Source organism: Prunus persica, chromosome G2, assembly GCF_000346465.2.
Source record: "Prunus persica cultivar Lovell chromosome G2, Prunus_persica_NCBIv2, whole genome shotgun sequence".
Classification (NCBI taxonomy): domain Eukaryota; kingdom Viridiplantae; phylum Streptophyta; class Magnoliopsida; order Rosales; family Rosaceae; genus Prunus; species Prunus persica.
In genome coordinates, this window is record NC_034010.1 from 13,431,835 (window position 1) to 13,452,283 (window position 20,449).

General features: G+C 37.1%; 1 protein-coding gene across 1 annotated transcript; it reads right to left on the bottom strand.

Moving 5' to 3' along the window:
- Positions 2,492–4,204, bottom strand: LOC18787520 (beta-D-glucosyl crocetin beta-1,6-glucosyltransferase). The gene has a single exon (XM_007220399.2). The coding sequence runs from the start codon at positions 4,160–4,162 to the stop codon at positions 2,792–2,794; it is 1,371 nt and encodes a 456-aa protein (XP_007220461.1). The 5' UTR covers positions 4,163–4,204; the 3' UTR covers positions 2,492–2,791.

The window sequence follows — 20,449 nt, forward strand, 5'->3', positions numbered from 1 at the left end:
GAACAAGCTCCTAAAAATTTGCTAAAAAACTGTCCAACACTGCCTGTTTCGTGGCTGATTCTGGTGACCACGCCGGCGGATCAAAGCTGGGACCGGTGCTGCCAAGAACGGAAGTGTGTGGTGGCGGTGGTGTAGGAGAGAAGTTGGCTGGTCGTGAAGCTTATGAGGGGGATGAGAAAATCTGAGTTTTAAAACTGAACTTTGAAATATTTACGGTTATGTCACTTCGTTACAACTCCGATTTGAGCCCACTACGTGTCTACGGACTCATCTCGACGTGCTCTATGCAACAGTATAACTGTAATTTCCAAATTCCTTACCGGTCAAAAAGTCAACTTTTTCCCTAATAATTTATTCTATGGGCAAAATTATCTTTTTCTCTAATAATTTAATAATTAAAAATTAATTAAGGACCGGATTGTTACATATTACCTTTTAACACACATATTACCTTTGTACACAAATTGCTAAAAATAAAGAGATTTTAATCCAATTTTTGATTTTTTTGGTGGGAGCAAACTTTCTCATTGTTTATGAGTTTTGAGTTTTTCTCTCAAACTCAATATTATATTAACAAGTTTTAAAATTAGGTTAATTCATAGATGAATGATTGCTTGGTTGCATAAATTGAGAAAAATATTTTTAATAGTATAGATGATGTGGTTGTTATGCAACGATTTCAAAATATGAAAATTTGTCAAGGACAATTATAAATTGTAGTGAAATATTTTTTTTTTGGGTCAAAATTATGATTGTAATGAATAGACAATATTATTTTTGATATTTTAGTATGTCTTGAGTTCAAATTTTTTATTATTTATATTTTGTGAGATGCCTCCACACACATAAAATTCTAACTTCGCCACAGGCTGTTAGTGTGGCAGTGAGGCAAGTCAGCATGTGGAAGATGAAGTTCCACAAATTGAATGCATTGAGAGGATTTTTGGGAGAGTTTTGGCTTGATAGAGCTGAGATTTACAGGTGTGGGGCAAAATAAATATGTGAAAATTAATTTTCTTATTGGCGAGCTTCTTGGCTTACTCTAGGAAGGGAGATATGTGGCCTTGAGCTAACCATGGAAGCATAAGAATACTGACCATGCTTGGATTTTGAGAAGACTTCCTCGTTTTATTTATTTATTTATTTTTCATGACTCTTGTTCTTGAGGCGGTGGTTGGCTTATGGCCTCATATATAATTTGGTGTTTTTGGAGATCATATAGTGAGGGAACTCTGATGGAGATGAGTCATAGTTTGTGCAAGTGCATATGTAATTCCAATTTCCAGATTCAAACGGGATAAATTCTTCCAACAAAGGGCTCGTTTGGGAGTACTTCTTTCTGAAACGCTTCTACAAAGAAGCAGTTTGTCATTTGGATGTCACATTTGAAAGTGCTTTTACACAACATAATAGCGCTTTTGATATTTTGTTGAGTGTTTGGTTGACACAATAAAAGCACTTTTAAAAGTACTTTACAAAAATTTAAAGAATCCCAAAATATTATAATAAACATAGGAAATAAAAATTCACAGGATCCCAAAATAAAAACACAACTTAAAAAAGTATGAACTTCACCAAGTATAATTTTTAATCATTTTTTGAAAATAAAAAAGGAATTAACTAGACATAATAAGATTTTCAATTCTCTCACGTTTGTCAGCCATCTCATGCCCATGGGTTAGATTTTGTTCTTCAACCATCTCTTCCCCTATAGTAACTCCTGCCCCGCCAGAGGGAAGTAGCTCATCATCATCATCATACGGTTGGAATTCTTGATCTGTCATTGAATGACATCTTGTAAAGTTGTAAAGAGTCATTGAAGCAACAATTATTATGCATACATATAGGACAGCTCATAGGAAAGCATCTAAAACAATTTTTTTAAAATTTTTTTATTTGAATACAACCGATATTGGGAGTGTGGGGATTTGAACACATGATCTAGGATACAAGGGTAATGCTCTTAATTGTCAAAACAATTTTTTTCTACTTTTACTGAACACCTAACTTTTTACCACCAAAAAAAAAAAACTATATATATATTCCCATTTGTTTTTTTTTTTTCACTTTGATTTTTCTCAAGTTTTTAAAAAATAATAATTTTTCTTTCTCAGTCAAAATCTGAAGTCTTTGTGGTCCTTTGTTTTTCTATTTTGGTAAAAAGCTTAGGGCCTGTTTGGGAGTGCTTCTGAAACTGCTAAAGGTGCTTTATGACAACTAAAAGCGCTTTTGACAACGTTTGGCAAAAAAGTTGCGCTTTTGGGTCATAGAAGCGTTTTCTGGAGAAGCACCTGCTATGTACTTCTTCAGAAAGCACTCCCAAGTGCTTTTCCAAGAAGTACTTGGATTTTTTATGAAAATTCAAAATTTTTATTATAAAAGTGCTTTCGTTAGAAGTATTTATGAATAGAAGTACTTCCTAGAGAAACAGTCCCAAACGAACCCTAAGGTTTCAGTAAAAGTTTAAATTAAAAAACAAAAAAAAGGACAATTTTGACAATTCAAAAAAGAGGACACATATCACTCTTAGATTGAGCCATAATAGAAGTAAGGAGGGAGTTCCTTCTAATGGGTAAGGAGGGAAGTATTGTAAAAAAGGAAACATGTTACAAAAACACAAAGAAAACCTAACAGCATTACTTAAAAAAAGTAGAGAAGTCAAGCCCAACATTTTGAGTTTTATACACCTACGTGACGTGAGCATTCAATAATCATCCTACACATATGCTGATGTGAGCATTCAAAATCATTAGAATGATTTAATTGAAGACTCAACGTACGGACGTCTTTTTCACTTAGATTCCCTTCCCGTACAAACTTGCATCAGTTCCTCCACGACCCCATCAATCTCTTCATCCTCTTTCTTGTTCATGTTGTCTCTTATTTTCAATGCCTTTTTTCTCACTCCCTCTCCAATTTTCTCCACAAAAACATCTCTAATCACCTTTGCGACCTCTTCTCTTTGCAAACTTCCTTCACCTGTTCTCTTAACCTCAACACCAACACCCACCTCCTCCACTAGTCTAGCGTTGATCGGCTGGTCAAGATGCATAGGCATGGCTATAATTGGAACACCAAACTTGATGCTCTCCAACACTGAGTTCCATCCGCAGTGACTCACAAACCCCCCAACACTAGAATGCTGCAGTATCTTTGCCTGTGGGGCCCAACCCTCCATTATCACTCCCTTCTCTCCCACCCTCTGTAAAAACCCTTCTGGTAACACCTCTTCAACCCTAGTATTTTTCTCCTCCTTAGAAAATCTTATAACCCAAATGAAGCTCACTTTGCTAAGCTCTAATCCGTGAGCTATCTCTTCTATTTGCTCCTTGGACAGAAAGTACTCACTGCCAAAGCATACATACACTACAGAAGACCTTTCCATTTTGTTCAGCCATTTCATGATCCATGTTTCCTCATCAACTTTTTGATCCACTGGCTCTTGAACAAGCGTGCCAACAGGCACGATCTTTTTCCCCATTAAATCAGAGAGATAATCAATATATTTTTCTTCAATCCCCCTGGATGTCTTTACCAAAATGATGTTACAAGATCGAGCACTGCATTGCTGAACACGGTCTCCATCTTTGATGCCATTTGCTGAAGATTCCAACACGTTGTTGAACTTTTCAGCTTCGTAATCTTGAAGATAAATCGAAGGAAAAGGAAACTTGACACTAGGGTTCTTGAGATGTTGAATACTAAATGAAGTAAAGGCAGCACCCATGGTGATGAATTCGATGGATGGAAAATTTTGCAATGAAGCTAGAGAGGGCGCCCATGGTTGAAGAAAATCATATATGAGCAAATCTGGGCTTAGGGTTTTGAGGATGTTGGAGAAGTTGTTGCTGGACATATCAAAGGCCCTTTTGAGAGTGGACATGAGATGGGGAGGGAGGCCATTGGTGGTATGGTAGTGAGGTGGGAGTTCAGGCAAGTCATCATGTGGAAGATGGAGTTCCACAAATTCAATGCAATGAGAATATTTTTGGGAGAGTTTAGGCTTGATGGAGCTGAGATTTACAGGCGTGGAACAAATAAAGATGTGAAAATTTCTCTTGGTGGTCAGCTTCTTGGCTAGCTCTAGGTAGGGAGATATATGGCCGTGAGCTAGCCATGGAAGCATAAGAATAGTAAGTTTTCTTTGGTCAGAGTAAACCATATTTTGTTTTCCTTTCACTCTTTTGCTTGAGGTTGCTCGATTATAGGCTTATTGGTAGTTTTTTTGTAGCTAGCTCTATGCATATATATATATATATACACACACATTCATGGGAAAAGAGGCTTGGGGATGGGAAATCAATTGATTTCCTATGTTTGGTAAAGTTCGGGTATGAGAAATCGTTGCTTTGCACATGAGAAAGTAGAGGGGAAAGTGAAGCCCTCCTCCTTCCTTAGGTTTTGTTTTCCTCCTCATGGGAAAGTTTGGGAAAATGAGCTAATATTAAATACATATTTTTCATGACCATATTATCCCCATTAATAATTTAGAATTACATAAATGCATTCTATTTTTATTTGATTTCATATGGGTATAATTGAAAAATTAAACAAATTTTGTTTTACATTCCTACACAAACCAAACATGTGAAAGGAAATAAAGTGGTATTTCTTGGTTACTTTCCCAAGATTACCAAACATAGGAAAGGAATCTCTATTTCCCATCCCTTAGAAAATGACTTGGAAAGTAATTTCTCCTCAAATTCGTTCCGTGAACCAAACGGAACCTGCATAATAGAAGTTCCAAAAAAACACGTGATGATTGGATCATGCATATGTAAGTTCCCGAGTGATGATTGGAACAAGTTCCTAATGATAAAGACTCGAAACAAGAATAGTTTAAACTTTCTTCTTTGTTTGGCTTGATATAAGACGAATGCACCAAACAAACCGACTAATTGCTGGCACAATATAAATTGGGGCTACAATTACCTAATAATTAGGTACTAAGGGCTACAATTACCTAATAATATCAACTTTCATTATACAGATTTGAGAAACAAAAAGTTCAACTTTGATGACAAGCGATATTAAAGGAGGGCGTAATCAAACTTAGGATCTTGAGTGTAGAAATAAATACTTTTAACAACTTGAGCTACAAGCCTTTTGTAATATTAATGATATTTTAATTATACGTTTGAATAGTTCGCTTCCTTCTCTTTTATTTTCATTTGTTTATATTTAACTCTAATTTTATTTATATTTTTGGTCAAGGTAAAAAGACTTTGAATCTCTCTCCAATGATTTTCACAGCCGAAACTCCTTTAGTTTCCACAAATATTTTTTAATATTTCATGCATTTGTAAGTTTCCGACTCGGATGGTTCATGTAACCAAGAAGTTTAAACTTGTTTTTGCTTGTTCCGCCGACGAAAGCGCAACAAAAGGACAAACTACAACCAATACTTCTAGTATCACCAGTTCTCATTGAATTTGTTGCCGTGAATGTTTAGGATTCTGCCCAAACTAGTATTTGCGTTTCTGAATTGTTTGAAAACACATATGAAATTATGATTTCTCCTCCCCAGAAGACAAATTGACGAAGAAGTATCATGATTTTGATGACACAAATTAGAATCCAGGGTTTTCGAAGTGCCTAATGGACAACTATTAATTTAGAAATATATATATTTTTTTCGCAATGCAGAAACACATAAATCCCAAGTTTGAATTCATCCTATTTTTGTTTTTGTTTTTTCCTTTTTTAACCCAGAAGAAAAATTGAGTGCCACTCTGCTATGTAGAATGCAAGTTTTAGTTTAGATTTTTTTTTCTTTTTAGTCTCTTATTCTACATTTAGATCTCATATATTTACTCGCATTTTATTAAATCTAAGTCATTCAAACAATCTGACCACTTAACAAATTACAAGTACTCAAACTTAAAATCAGATTGGATGGACATGAGGCTTACACTGATGATTCTACACGTGCTGAGAATAGTCCTTTTATTTCTTTATTATTTTCTTGGTCGGGACTCGAGAGACAGGTGTAGTGTAGCGATGGAGACGAGGCCCGCAAGACATAAAAGTCTGAAGAAGAGAAGCGTGAAAGCTTCATTTAGACAGTTAAGTGCATACGTAACGTAAAGATTCAAAGACTATGTCCCTCTCCAAACAGGGAAAGATCTGAGTTGAAAGCAACAAACTACAGTCACAATAGGAAAGCATCTACAACGTAAAGAAAATAAGTTTACCAGAAGCATCGGAAAGATCTAGAGTCTGAAGAAGAGATACTGAAGTAATTGTTCATCGACTGAGCTTAAATGAAATATTAACTCTTTGTTGTGCCATAAGCACAAGATCTTAAGAAAAAAATTCAAGATAAACCATATAATATTTTCTAACCCACAAAATAATATAGAAAATAAATGCAAGAACAAGAGAATAGCAAGACACAACGAGGCTGCTTACAATCAGTGTAAATGAGCAAACAAATTCACCATCAACAAATTAGCATGCTTATGAAGTGTTTTGCAACCTCACAAACCAAGGCGCCATATACACCAAATGACTCTCACTGAAAAACTAAACAAAGAAACACACTCACACTAATGAAAGCAACGTTACAAGGTAGGAGATTGAATATTACATTTACAATACACTCATAAGTTACAAAAACTAATTACAAATATTTAGCGCATAGGTTACATAGAACTGAAAGGGTGGAATGATAAGAGCTATGGTGGTCATCCACCAACTCATGCATTTACAACACCGCCTCTTGAATGTCCACCATACAATACAATGATATAGTTGCGTCATTAAACACTTTGCTTGAAAAACTATATGGGACAAAACTTAGGCTACGGGAAAAAGAGTGCAACACAAATAATATTGATATCACATTTGTCTCTCCTACGGAATGAGCTTTGGTGATGTTTGTATAAAAATTGCGTACAAACCATTATTGGAAGATTGGGCTAGAGTGGGCTTTACCCTAGTGTTGACTTTGGAAAGAGACAAATTAGGCTTAGTTGTGTAAATTCAATCCAAAAAAAAATTAAATAATAGCCCACATCTACAGCCAAATACTTTAATACTTTAATTACTAAAGTTTTTTTTTCTTTCTCTCTCTTCTTTGGTTTATTCAGCTTTTGATTTGGCTCAAATAATGTTTATATCTCTCTTTGATTTTGTTTTTTCAAATTTATTGATGTTGCTTCTTTTGAAAATTTTGAAATATGGACCCTCCCTAACTAAACCACTCCATTGAGCAAAAGCCCTTGAGCTTCAAATTTATCTTCGTCTGAGCCTCTGAATTTTGGTTTTTTTTAGGTTTTTTTTGTTTGTTGTAGGTTTCTTTGTTCACATATCTCTCTAAAAATAGTATTTTTCTTAATGAATTCTGAAAATAGTTTTTAATTTGAAGGAAATATACGGAATTAGTAAAAAAGTATACCACTTTCATTAATCTGAAGGAAATATTGCTTTATATATATTTGTTTAAAAATAGGGCTTATAATTGATCTCAAAAAAAAAAAAAAAACAAATAGCCCACCCCTGTAAATATTCCTTAGTCCGCCATTGCATGGCATAATATTTGGTATGCTATGCTAGCATCTCATAAGCTCTTCAAGAGACCTGAATTTTATGATAACTTCTTAAAAAATTTGAATACATTTCAACGATATTAAACTTGAATTTGAACTCATAATTCAATCAAAGTACTCATTGAGGCAATTTAGATCATTTTCATTTTAAAAAAATTGGGTGCACACATTGAGCTTCATGCTCTTTACCTTCTTAGAGATTTTATTTGAGGAATTTATATTGCATCACATATTACATCTCTTAGGATTTGTTCTTATTATGTATTCTTTAAGAGATCTATTCTTGCAATATGCTTCAAACACTTCATAATCTTTATGAATTTTTCATGTAGATTTAAGGTCTCCATGAATATTGAGATTGAAACAAGGAGTAAAAGAGTTAAAAGTTTAAGAAATTTTTTCCCTGATTATTTTGTAATTATAATGTTGGTGAAAATCCAATTTCCTTTCTAGAATTTGTGAAATTTGTTATTTGGCTAAGCTAAAAGTATAATTTTGACAATAAAAAGCATATGAAAGTTTCTCTTTGGTTGGCTTCTTGGCTAGCTCTAGGAACGGACAGTGTGGCCATGAGATAACCATGGAAGTATAATAAGAATGCTTGGATGCTGTGAACAATCCATTTTCTGACTCTTTTTCTTGAGGTGGTTGTTTTCTTATGGCCCATCAGAGTTTATGGTCGACAGATAAGCTTCAAACACATGCATTGGTCGTGTCAGTTGCGATAAACTCTTCCCAACAATCAACAATTTCTAAGGTAATATCATCATTCAATCATGTGCTGAATTTAGAATTGTTTTCAAATCAAGGATTTGTTTTGGAACTCAGATTTTAAAACAATTAAAATTTAATTGGGAAGACTTTTTGTTTAAAGGAAGTTCGTTTCAATTCAAAAAATAATTTTTCAGTTTTTCAACTCAAAAGTCTTCTCAGTTTTCTTATTTTTCTTATTGGCGAGTTTCTTGGTTAACTCTAGGAAGGGAGATATGTGGCCATGAGCTAACCATGGAAGCATAAGAACGCTGACCATGCTTGGATTTTGAGAAGACTTCCTCTTTTTTTTTTCCCTGACTCTTCTTCTTGAGGCGGTGGTTGGCTTATGGCCTCATAATAGTTTGGTGTTTTTGGAGATCATATGGTGATGATCTGATGGAGATGAGTCATAGTTTGTGCTAGTGCATACGTAATTCCAATTTCCTGATTCAGATGGGATAAACTCTTCCAACAAATTAAGACTCTTATCATGCATACACATAAGAAGTGGAAATTTGCTTCTGTCTTAGTTTGGCCTTGATATAGGACAGCTCATAGGAAAGCATCCAAAACAATATTCTTTTTATTTTTTTTATTTGAATACAAGCGATATTAGGAGTGTGGGGATTTGAACACATGATTTAGGGTACAGGGTAATGCTCTTAACTATATGAGTTACAAGTCCCTTGCAAACAGTCTGAAATACTAAAAATAAAAAATAGATGCTCATCCATATGCACTGTCATGCCCCAACCCTTGGATTTACAAAACCTTGTGTTAAGACGTGATTCACACCTTAATTATAGAATTTAATAAAAACTATAACTAAAATGTGAAGAAAACATTTAAATAAATAAAATAAATATTTCACATAGAATATTCAGTGGAAATGACAACATGTGAAATCTTAAAAATTTTACATTATCTTACAAGTTGGCGTGACTTGTGGATATTGACTTACTTTCCTTACACACCAAGAATTCCTATTATAATTGTAATTGATTTACTTTAATTCATGATTTCCTACTGTAAATAGATTTAAGAATTTATTATTTACTTGCCCATTCAGGTTTCGTTGTATTATAAATATGACCTCCTACAAGGAGAAGAACATACAGAAAATTCCCACAAACAAATATTCTCTCATAGTTTTCATATTTTAGCATGGTATCAGAGCGGCAATCTTGGAATTGCTGACTCTAGTTTCAAACCCCCGCCGCCGCTATGGGGGTTGATGATTTTTTCAACCATCATGGAGGTAGCACCATCGACTCCTTCTCTCATTCTCAACTAACCATCGTTGAGTTGAGTGCCCAGATGGCTCCGCTCCTACAGATGCAGACTTTGACCCCAAACCCGATCCAGAATCAGGATCTTCTTTCGACAACCACGACCCCGATCTCGACTATGACAACGACGACCCCGACCCCTACTCTGAAGATGACCCCGACCCCCACTCCGATGACCCCAACCCCGAATTTGTCTCTGATTCAGAACCCGATCCCGATTTCGACTCCGACTCCGGCCTCGACTCAGGCTCAGATTTCGATCCAAATTCCTACTCAACTTATATCCTATGCATCTTCCGCTGCACAGATTATGACTTCTAGACTAACGACCCCGACATATGGACCAGATTGCACATATTGTGGTGATCCGAGACACACTTGTGAGACTTGTTTTAAATCGCATGGCTACCCCGATTGGTGGGCTATTCTTACAGATCAAGGACAATGCACCAGTAATGGTACTGGTTATGGATTCCATACTTCCGATAAGATTGATTCCAGGAGCTGGATAATTGATTCTGGTGCAACTGATCATATGACGTTTGATCCTGATGATTTTCTGAATACTACACAACCTCGACGAACTTGTATTGCAAATGCCAATGGTGTTACTTATCCTGTGACAGGGGCTGGCACTGTTGCACTCTCATCCTCTCTCACACTGTCTAATACTTTACTTGTTCCATTTTTATCCACTAAATTGTTGTTAGTTAGTCAGCTTACTAAACAATTGAAGTGTTGTGTACTCATTTACCTGAGTTTTTGTTTGCTTCAGGATATTCACACTAAGGAGATTCTTGGTCGTGGTACTAAGAGAGGGGGGCTATATTATGTCGATGACTTCAGTTCCGGCGTGCCTAACAGTGTGACACATCCCTTTGATAGCAAACAAAAGCAAATTTGGTTGTGGCACCTTCGATTGGGACATCCGTCTTTCAGTTATATGAAGCATCTTATACCAGATTTATTCTTAGGTTTCAAGGACTCCGACTTCACATGTGATACTTGTATTTTGGCTAACAGTCACCGTGTGCCCTACCTGTTGAGTACGAACAAGTGTACTTGTAAGATCCCACATCAACCAACGGAGAGGGGGTGATGTGCCTTATATATGCACACCTGCATCCATCTAGCACGAGGCCTTTTGGGAGCTCACTGGCTTCGGAGTCGTAGGAACTCCGAAGTTAAGCGAGTTGGGGGCTAGAGCAATCCCAGGATGGGTGATCCACTGGGAAGTTGCTCGTGAGCTCCTAGAAACAAAACCGTGAGGGCAGAGAGAGGGGCCCAAAGCGGACAATATCGTGCTACGGCGGAGTTGATCCCGAGATGTGACAATTTGGTATCAGAGCCACTCTGCCGTGTGGTGCGAATGTGCCGACGAGGACTTCGGGCCCTTAAGGGGGGTGGATTGTAAGATCCCACATCAACCAACGGAGAGGGGGTGATGTGCCTTATATATGCACACCTGCATCCATCTAGCATGAGACCTTTTGGGAGCTCACTGGCTTCGGAGTTGTAGGAACTCCGACGTTAAGCGAGTTGGGGGCTAGAGCAATCCCAGGATGGGTGACCCACTGGGAAGTTGCTCGTGAGTTCCCAGAAACAAAACCGTGAGGGCCAGAGAGGGGGGCCCAAAGCTGATAATATCGTGCTACGGCGGAGCCGATCCCGGGATGTGACAATTGTACTACTCCATTTACGTTAATTCACTCTGATGTCTTGGGACCTTCGCCTATCACTGCTCCTTCTGGTGTTCGATGGTTTGTCACATTCATCGATGATTGTATACAGATGACATGGCTTTATTTGCTGAAGAATAAAAACGAAGTGTTTTCCCGTTTTCAGTCCTTCCACAAACAGATGAAAACTCAGTTTAATGCTCAAATCCAGATTCTTCGCTCAGACAATGGTGGAGAATTTGTCAATCATGACTTTCAGACTTACTTCCAACAACATGGAATTATCCATGAGACGACTTGTCCTCAGACACCACAACAAAATTGTGTTGTTGAACGAAAGAATTGACATCTTCTTGAAACCGCCCAAGCACTTCTGATTGGCGCTCATGTTCCTCGCTATCACTGGGATGATGCTATTGTCACCGCAGTTCACCTGATCAACCGCATGCCTTCTGGTGTATTGACCTTTAAAACTCCCTTACAGGTGCTTGCGCAACACAGACCTCTGCTCTCTGTTTTGGTACTCACACCCCGAATCTTTGGATGTGTGGCTTTCGTTCATCTCCACAAAAATCAACGTAGCAAACTTGATCCCTGTGCGCTTCGTTGTGTTTTTATAGGTTATGCCACTCATCAGAAAGGCTACCGTTGTTATCACCCTCCTACCCAACGAACCTATGTCACTTTGGATGTGACCTTTCTGGAATCTGAGTTGTTCTTCCATGACCCATCATCCAATTCTACGCATCAGGGGGGGATACGAAGTGAAGAGCAGAATTGAAGCAACTTGGGAAATAAAGAAATTTTCCTCTGTACAGAAATGATTAATCATCCTGAGTCTGGAGCACGAGATTACTCTCTGTCGAAAAGCAACCAATCGCCCATTCATAGCGATCAATTGCCTCACCTACCTGATCCATGTGAAGATATTTTTGATCCGAGTCTCACACCTACAGACAATACAGAACAACAAGATGAAGACTCCCCCTCTAACTCAACAGTACCAACAGACCAATCTCCTGAGAATATCCTTGAGGTAACTACTCCTACTAGATTTGTGCATTTAAATGATTAAACTATTGGATATCAATTACCTTTCAGGGAAAATCGTGGGAAGCCATCAAACCGTTATGCACCTGATATTGGCAAGACATCCAAGTATCCAATTGCAAATCATGTATCCACTGAGAAGCTGTCTGAACAACTCAAGGCTTTTGTGCATCAGTTGTCTGCGATCCATATTCCAACCAAGGTCTCTGAAGCATTAAAATATCCTAAGTGGGTCCAAGCTATAAAAGAGGAGATGAAAGCTCTTGAGAAAAATCAGACTTGGACATTAGAGACTATACCTCGAGGAAAAAAGACTATCAGATGTAGATGGGTGTTTACTATAAAACACAATGTAGATGGATCTATCGAGCAATACAAGGCAAGACTTGTGGAAAAAGGGTACACACAGACATATGGTATAGACTATGAAGAAACCTTTGCTCCAGTTGCAAAGTCAAACACCATCAGAGTCTTATTGTCCCTTGCAGCTAATTTGGATTGGCCACTACACCAGTTTGATGTAAAGAATGCTTTTCTACATGGCGTACTCACGGAGGAGGTGTACATTTACATTCCTCCTGGATATAATACTACTTAGACTGGAACAGTTTGCAGGTTACGAAAAGCATTGTATGGATTGAAACAGTCACCACGTGCATGGTTTGGACAGTTCACCATGGCAATGAAGAACAATGGTTCAAACAGTGCAACTCAGATCATACTCTACTCTTGAAACATCGAAAAGGGAAGGTAACAACATTAATAATCTATGTTGATGATATGATTATTACTGGGAATGATAAACAGGAAATATCACAGCTACAAGACTATCTGGCTACGGAGTTTGAGATGATGGATCTAGGTGGACTCAAGTATTTCTTGGGAATTGAGGTGGCTCGATCCCAGCAAGGCATATTTCTCTCTCAAAGGAAATATGTCTTGGACTTGTTGACAGACACATGAATGCTAGATTGTAAACCTGCGAACACTCATATTGTTCAGAATCATCATCTTGGAGAATATCATGATCAAGTTCCAACTAACAAAGAAAGATACCAAAGGTTAGTAGGAAGATTGATCTATTTGTCACATACTTGACCAAACATTACTTATGCAATGAGCGTTGTCAGTCAATTTATGCACTCTCCAAGTGAAGACCACACGAATGCAGTTCTTCGGATACTTAGATATTTGAAGTCTGCACCTGAAAAAGGACTTATTTTCTGAAAGCATGGTCATATAAATATTGATGGTTATTCAGATGTAATGTAACAGATAGAAAATCCACATCCGGTTACTTAACATTCATGGGAGGTAATTTGGTGACATGGAGGAGCAAGAAACAGAATGTAGTAGCTTTATCCAGTGCAGAAGCCGAGTTCAGAGGCATGACTAAAGGAATTTGTGAACTTCTTTGGTTAAGAAAGTTGCTTACTGAACTTGGGTATAAACCTACATCCACAATGATTCTCTTTTGTGACAACAAGGCTGTTATAGCCATTGCACAGAATCCGGTTCAGCATGATCGTACTAAACATGTTGAGGAGGATCGACACTTCATCAAACAGAAGCTTGAGGCTAAAATGTTTCAGTTTTCTTTTGTGAAATCCGAGGATCAATTGGCGGATATTTTGACAAAGGTGATTTCCAGTAAAACATTCCACAATTCACTGGATCAGTTAGGCATTGGCGATATCTATGCACCAACGTGAGGGGAAGTGTTGGCGTGACTTGTGGATATTGACTTACTTTCCTTACACACCAAGAATTCCTATTATAATTGTAATTGATTTACTTTAATTCCTGATTTCCTATTGTAAATAGATTTAGGAATTTATTATTTACTTGCCCATTCAGGTTTCGTTGTATTATAAATATGACCTCCTACAAGGAGAATAACATACAGAAAATTCCCACAAACAAATATTCTCTTATAGTTTTCATATTTTAGCAAGAACTACTCGAGAGTTTACTAAAAGAGTAGTTCAGTATTCATCCACAAGCTATATACACAATACACTCTATAGATATGCCAAAATCATCGCAAGCTCTAGATTTTAGGTTCGATACCTGCAAAATCTATTAGAAGGGTGAGTGAAACCACAGTTTAGTAGGGACATAAACCTTTTCACGGTAAACTGATATAATTAAATTAAGTGAAAAATAATCACACAGCCAAATATCACATTATTAATAACAATGCATGAATGCTCTTCATTTAACCCGTTAATTCATATAATTAGACAAGCTTCACGACCCATACCATGCTTATACCACTTAGTCCCGAATGCCAATTTATATGAATTAACGCCCATTTCAATCATCCCATAATTCCCATTTTGTTAGTCATCTTGTCTAACTCCCTGTTGCCAGTCCTGAATCACCAAAAAAAAAAAACCATGTGCACTATGGGATCCCTGAGTACTAGTACCTGGCAAGAGTTAGACTCAACTACACAAAAGATCATTTCTATTACCCTCTTATCCACCATTATTTTCTCAACTTCAGAATTCTAGCCAAATTCCATGACATGATATAATTAAAATTATGCCTTCACAACAATGTGCCCATTTAAAACATCACTAATGCACATATAATTATGCCCACATTGTTCAAATAGTTAAGAGTACGTAAATACCCAATACATGGAACGTCAATCAAACAGTACCACGCATAATATAATGCTCAAGAAATTTAATTAAATCAATCTCTGTAAAAGGCCCCTAAGAAACCCCTGCCTTGATACTAAAGCTTTTGCTAGACCTATAAGGTGTTTTCCAATTTTCCACCGCATTCACAAACTCTGTCTTCTACTTTTTTTCTTACTTCTCTCTACCACTATTTCTTTCTCGTTTTCTTTGTTTTCACTTGTTGTGCAACTTAATGTCCTATATATATACAAGGAACAAGTCGGCAGTAAGTGATTTCCTATTGGATGGTGTATTCGGTTGTTATAAACTTACTAGTAATAGTTATCAATGTAGTTGCAGATGAGGAAGAATGTTTTTGTGACTCTTCCAATCCCTCTAATCCTATTTCTTATCTTCTTGGTGAGTTGATAGCCTCGATACTTAACAGATTTTATACTTTGACACGTATTAACAAGAACTATTTTAAAAACATATACATATATATATATATAATAGAATATGTATATATGTAATACACATATTTATATATAATAAGAATAATATATATGTAATAAGATATAAATATTTATTAGAACAGTATATAAAATAATATATATCATTCTTATTATAACAATAATTTTAATTTTCCCAAAATAATATATATTTAAAAATATGTGGTTTCACATGCATGTCCTTTTTGCTATAGACACTATTACAAAAATCGAAATAGACAACGGAAAACTACCGTCGTCTGGAAAGTTTTCAAACAGTCGTGAAATCGACTGTCGTCTCTTTTACATAAAACAACGACGGCTATTAACCAACGTCGTTAATACATTCCACGTAAAAAACTATTATAAACCGACGTGTAATTACTATATATATAGCCTAAAATAAAATCTTCAACAACCTTAGACGACGGTTTTATTAAAACTGACACGTCTAAAGAGTGTTACATGTCAAGATCAAAACAAGAACCGACGTACAGATAATTATCCACGTCCTAATTGAAGTAAAATAGACTTGGATAACCTAGAAACCGTCGTGGTTAACATATACTACGTTAAATTAACAAAGGCACTTACGTCTAAAAAGTAAAAGACAACACGCGCACAAAGCAACAGACGTTTAAAGCTTAGTACATGTCAATAGCCGCTCAATAACCGCAGTAAAATGAATTAACCACGTCCCACATATGGCAGAACTGTTGCTTATGTGATTATCCACGTCGCGGAGTAGTAGAACAAAGACGTTGTAACCATATTCCACGTCTGTTTCTTGTGAGAATTGTCGTTTAAATTATACAAAGAAGCCCCTTTGACAGAGTTAGACGTTGCTCTTGCTGTAGAACCGACTTCTAACAGGTTTAAAATGACACAATATTACTTAATACTGCCGTAACAAATCATATCCACGACTGCTGTTGTCAAAGACTGACGTTACAAAAAATATTGAAGGTGTTGACAAAAAAGAACCGACATGGATTATGCATTCAACGTCGTGTGGTCTAAAAATAAAGGACGTGGTTAATTTTTTCTCTACGTCAAGTGGATCCAATTGCCTGATGTTGTAATTCTTTACCATGTTGGTTTTTAATACATGATGATGTGGTTGTCCTTTTAAAAGTCGCTTGTTTTACCCTCCTTGACGTGTGTATGATATGAGACGTCAATTGTTTTAGACTAGCTGACGTGCAGAAAATCTGTCACGACAATTAATGCAACTGAATTGCCTCTATTTCCCCCAGACGACGGTAGGTTTTAAGTGTGGAAGTAGTGTTTTACAAAATCGTAAGTTGGAGTAATCTACCATCGTGTTATTCGAGAATATACCACGATCTTTGTTTTGTACTCGGTCGCTGATGTTTATACTACTTAATAAACTGACATGTTTTCAGTTTCAGACGGCGGCTTTTGTTTCTTTATGGTCTTTTGCATTTTTTTTCCATGACATTTTTGAAAGCCTAATGTTGGTTTTATTTTAGAAATCGATTTTTCCCCTTTTTTTACTGGACCGTCGTACTTTACACATTTAATCAATTTTTTTCAATTTTTGATTCATCGTGCCCAAAGCCTACATAACGAAAATGTGATCAGAATTAAAATGATGTACAAAGGTATTAATTAATGTCATACAATTAACTGAATAACTAATGTCATACACTACAACAATCAATCAATCCATATATCTTCACACCCATCTTTAATATTTTCACTCCCAAACTCACCCACTAGGTCATCATATGTGTCAACATTTGGTATCCCTCTAGTAAATGTCTCACACTCAATTCTAATATCACCTAGCACATCATCACCAATAACATTATTATATTCTCTATTATGCATTGATAACACTACCGACCAACCACGATGCATTGGGTCGTCAGCATAAAATACTTGTTTTGGTCATTCCTATGTCCAATTTTACTCAAATCTACAAAGGTGAATCCAAGTTCATCGACAACAAGGCCCAAAGTGTTATCTATCCAATCACACCTCAAGACAAGGATTCTAAACTTTTGGTAGTCAAGGTCCCAAATTTCTTGAATAACACCATAAAAACCCATATTGGAGACAATAGAGTTTTTATCCTTAGCACTAGCAACTTGCATAGTATGTGCAAGTAAATAAACTCCACTATTTTGGACAGTTCGCATATCATCTTGTGCCTTGGTGTTAAATTTAACACCATTAATAAGATAGCTCCTATATGATGGCATTGCCATGCTTGGACTAGCTGCTAGCCACCTCAAATTTTATGATACGCCATTATGCTCTTCCCCATTAAGTTCACTTTGAACTTGCAAATTAATCGTATATATCCTAATTCGATCTAACATATAAAAAGGAAGAAAATTAAAAGTTGAATATGTCATTCAATAACATATATACTTGAAAGTGTAGCCATTGAATGAAAGTGCTATTGTGCTTATCTTGCAGCCACTTTGTTCTCTTTCTAAATATTGGATAAGTGGTCTTGATGTGGATCATATGTTCCATACATTGACACGAAAAAATCAAGCATTACGGTCCCTTGTATATAAGATAACATAAGGAATAATAATATTTAAAATGGCTCTATATGAAAAATGGAACTCATGCGTACTCGATATAAGGTAGGACTTCCTCAGTATTCTCCAAGACATATAGATGTGTCTGGTTCAAAAAACCCGATCACCTAAGCTTACTGTGCAACCAGATAATGGCTTTGAAACTCCCATCTTCTAGCTTGAAGGCACTCCAACTGTACTAACATCAGATAAATGCTCGGTGCAAAACTCTACAACTTCTTCAGCTATATACCGCTCAATAATGCAACATCCGGGACGAGTACGGTTCTGAACAAACCTATTTAGCACTTTCATATGTCTTTCAAATGGATACATCCATCTAAAATATACTGGCCCATGTAGACGAACTTCTCTGACAAGATGTACTACTAGATGAACCATGATATCAAAGAATGAAGGGGGAAAGTACTTCTCAAGCAAACGCAACGTAACTACTACATCTTCTTCCAAATTATCTAGCTTGGAAACATCTACTGTCTTTGCACATATAGCATTGAAGAAGAAGCACAATCGAGTTATTGCATACCTTGCAGGCTTCTCCAAACAGAACGAATTGCCACAGGGAGCAATTGTTGCATCAAGGCATGAAAATTATGAGATTTAAGGCCAAGAAGTCTTGAATATTTTTAAGATACAAGATTTTTTTATATTTGAACAATAACCTTCAGGGACTTTCATACCATAGAAAGAATTGCAAACCGCTCTCTTATCTGCTCTTGACAAATTCTAGGGCCTTGGAGGCAAGCGAGTACGTCTTTCTCAATACTCGGGTTGCAAATCATTTTTGACCCCCATGTTCAATAAATCTAACCGAACAGCAATCTCATCTTTATTTTTTCTAGGGATCTCCAGCAATGTACCAATGATACTATCGCAAACATTCTTCTCAATATGCATAACATCTTGGACATGCCTCATAGGAAGGTATTTCAAATACTCGAGATCAAAGAATTTTGATTTCTTATTCCAACAAACTCTGTCACCATCATTCTCAAAAACACTTCCCCCATTTTTCGAGCCCCATATGTAATTAATATCTTCAACCATGTCCTATTCAAGTTAATGGTTCGGGAGGCGTGCCATATTCAAGTTTTCCATTGAAAGCTGCACGCTACCTCCGACATGGATGATTGATTGGTAACCATTTTTTATGACCAATGTAACAAATTTTGGGGCCATTTTCAACCTGTGACTAGGTGTATCATCGCCGCATATTGGACAAGCTTTATATCCTTTAACGACACTGTAACACCCCGACTCTAAATTAATCCCTTATTTAATTATTTAAAGAAAATTACAAATTTACCCTTAAGATAGGGGTATTTTGGTCATTTTCTTACCCGAAGAGAGTTTGGGGCAGTGACTAGTATTTTTGGATAGGTCGTACTGAGACGAGTTCATAGACACGTAGTGGGCTCGAATCGAAGTTGTAACGAGAGAGATATGGTCAAAAGAAACCCAATTGCACAATCATAATTATTTCGAAATGAGATTTTTATAAAAATCAGATTTTTTTTTCTCTCTCTCTCTCTCTCCTCGTCGGTCTCTCTCCCTCTCCTCGAAACTCCGGCCATCGGCCACGGCTGTGGACGGGGCCGGTACCAAAATGACCGAGGCGTTGTCCTCCTCTAATCCCAGCTAGGTCCCGCCGTCAGCCGCCATGGTTTCGCCGGAAAATGGAGAAGAAGCGGCCGGCGTCGTCCGAAGTTCTCCGCCGTTGATCTCCCTCTTCCGGTCACCGATTCCGACGAGTGAGGTATGGTTTCTCACCTACTTTTCATGCTCTAGCTGCCTGCTGGGTATGATTGGATTGATTTTTAGCGTAGGCAATTCGATTTTCGCATTGAAATTCGGCTAATTTTGGAATCACGATTCCGGCTAGTTCTGGTCAGTTTTTGGGGTAGATCCAAGAACAAAAGTGGCTCCAAATAGGGTGTTATACCTAGGGTAGGAGTTTGGAGCCATGGTTTTGAGATTTTCCGGCGATACGTAATCGCTTTAGACACCCAACGCTGCCCGCACGTGTGGCAGTGCGTGGGCGAGGGTAGTGAAATAGCACTATGTCTCGATGAGATCCTTAGGTTGTCACGAGTGCGTAGGATTTCGCGGATCTCAATTCGGACGTCGTTTGACTATCGAACGGATTTTCGTATATTGCGCGTCATCCGGGTTCGATAGGTTGGGACCGTTGGATGGTCTCGAATAAAATATATGTTAATCTAGGTATTTCTAGGATCATGTAGGAATTCACGGATTATAAATCGGAGCCCCGGATATTCCGAATAAATAATTTAAAGTTTATGTTTTATAATAACCGTCACATCGTGCGATCGTGAGCGATCCGACCGGCCGATCTGGACCAAACTTACAGAACGAGTGTCCTATACCTTGAAGAACCCATAGGAATTTTCAGATCGAAATTTGGAGG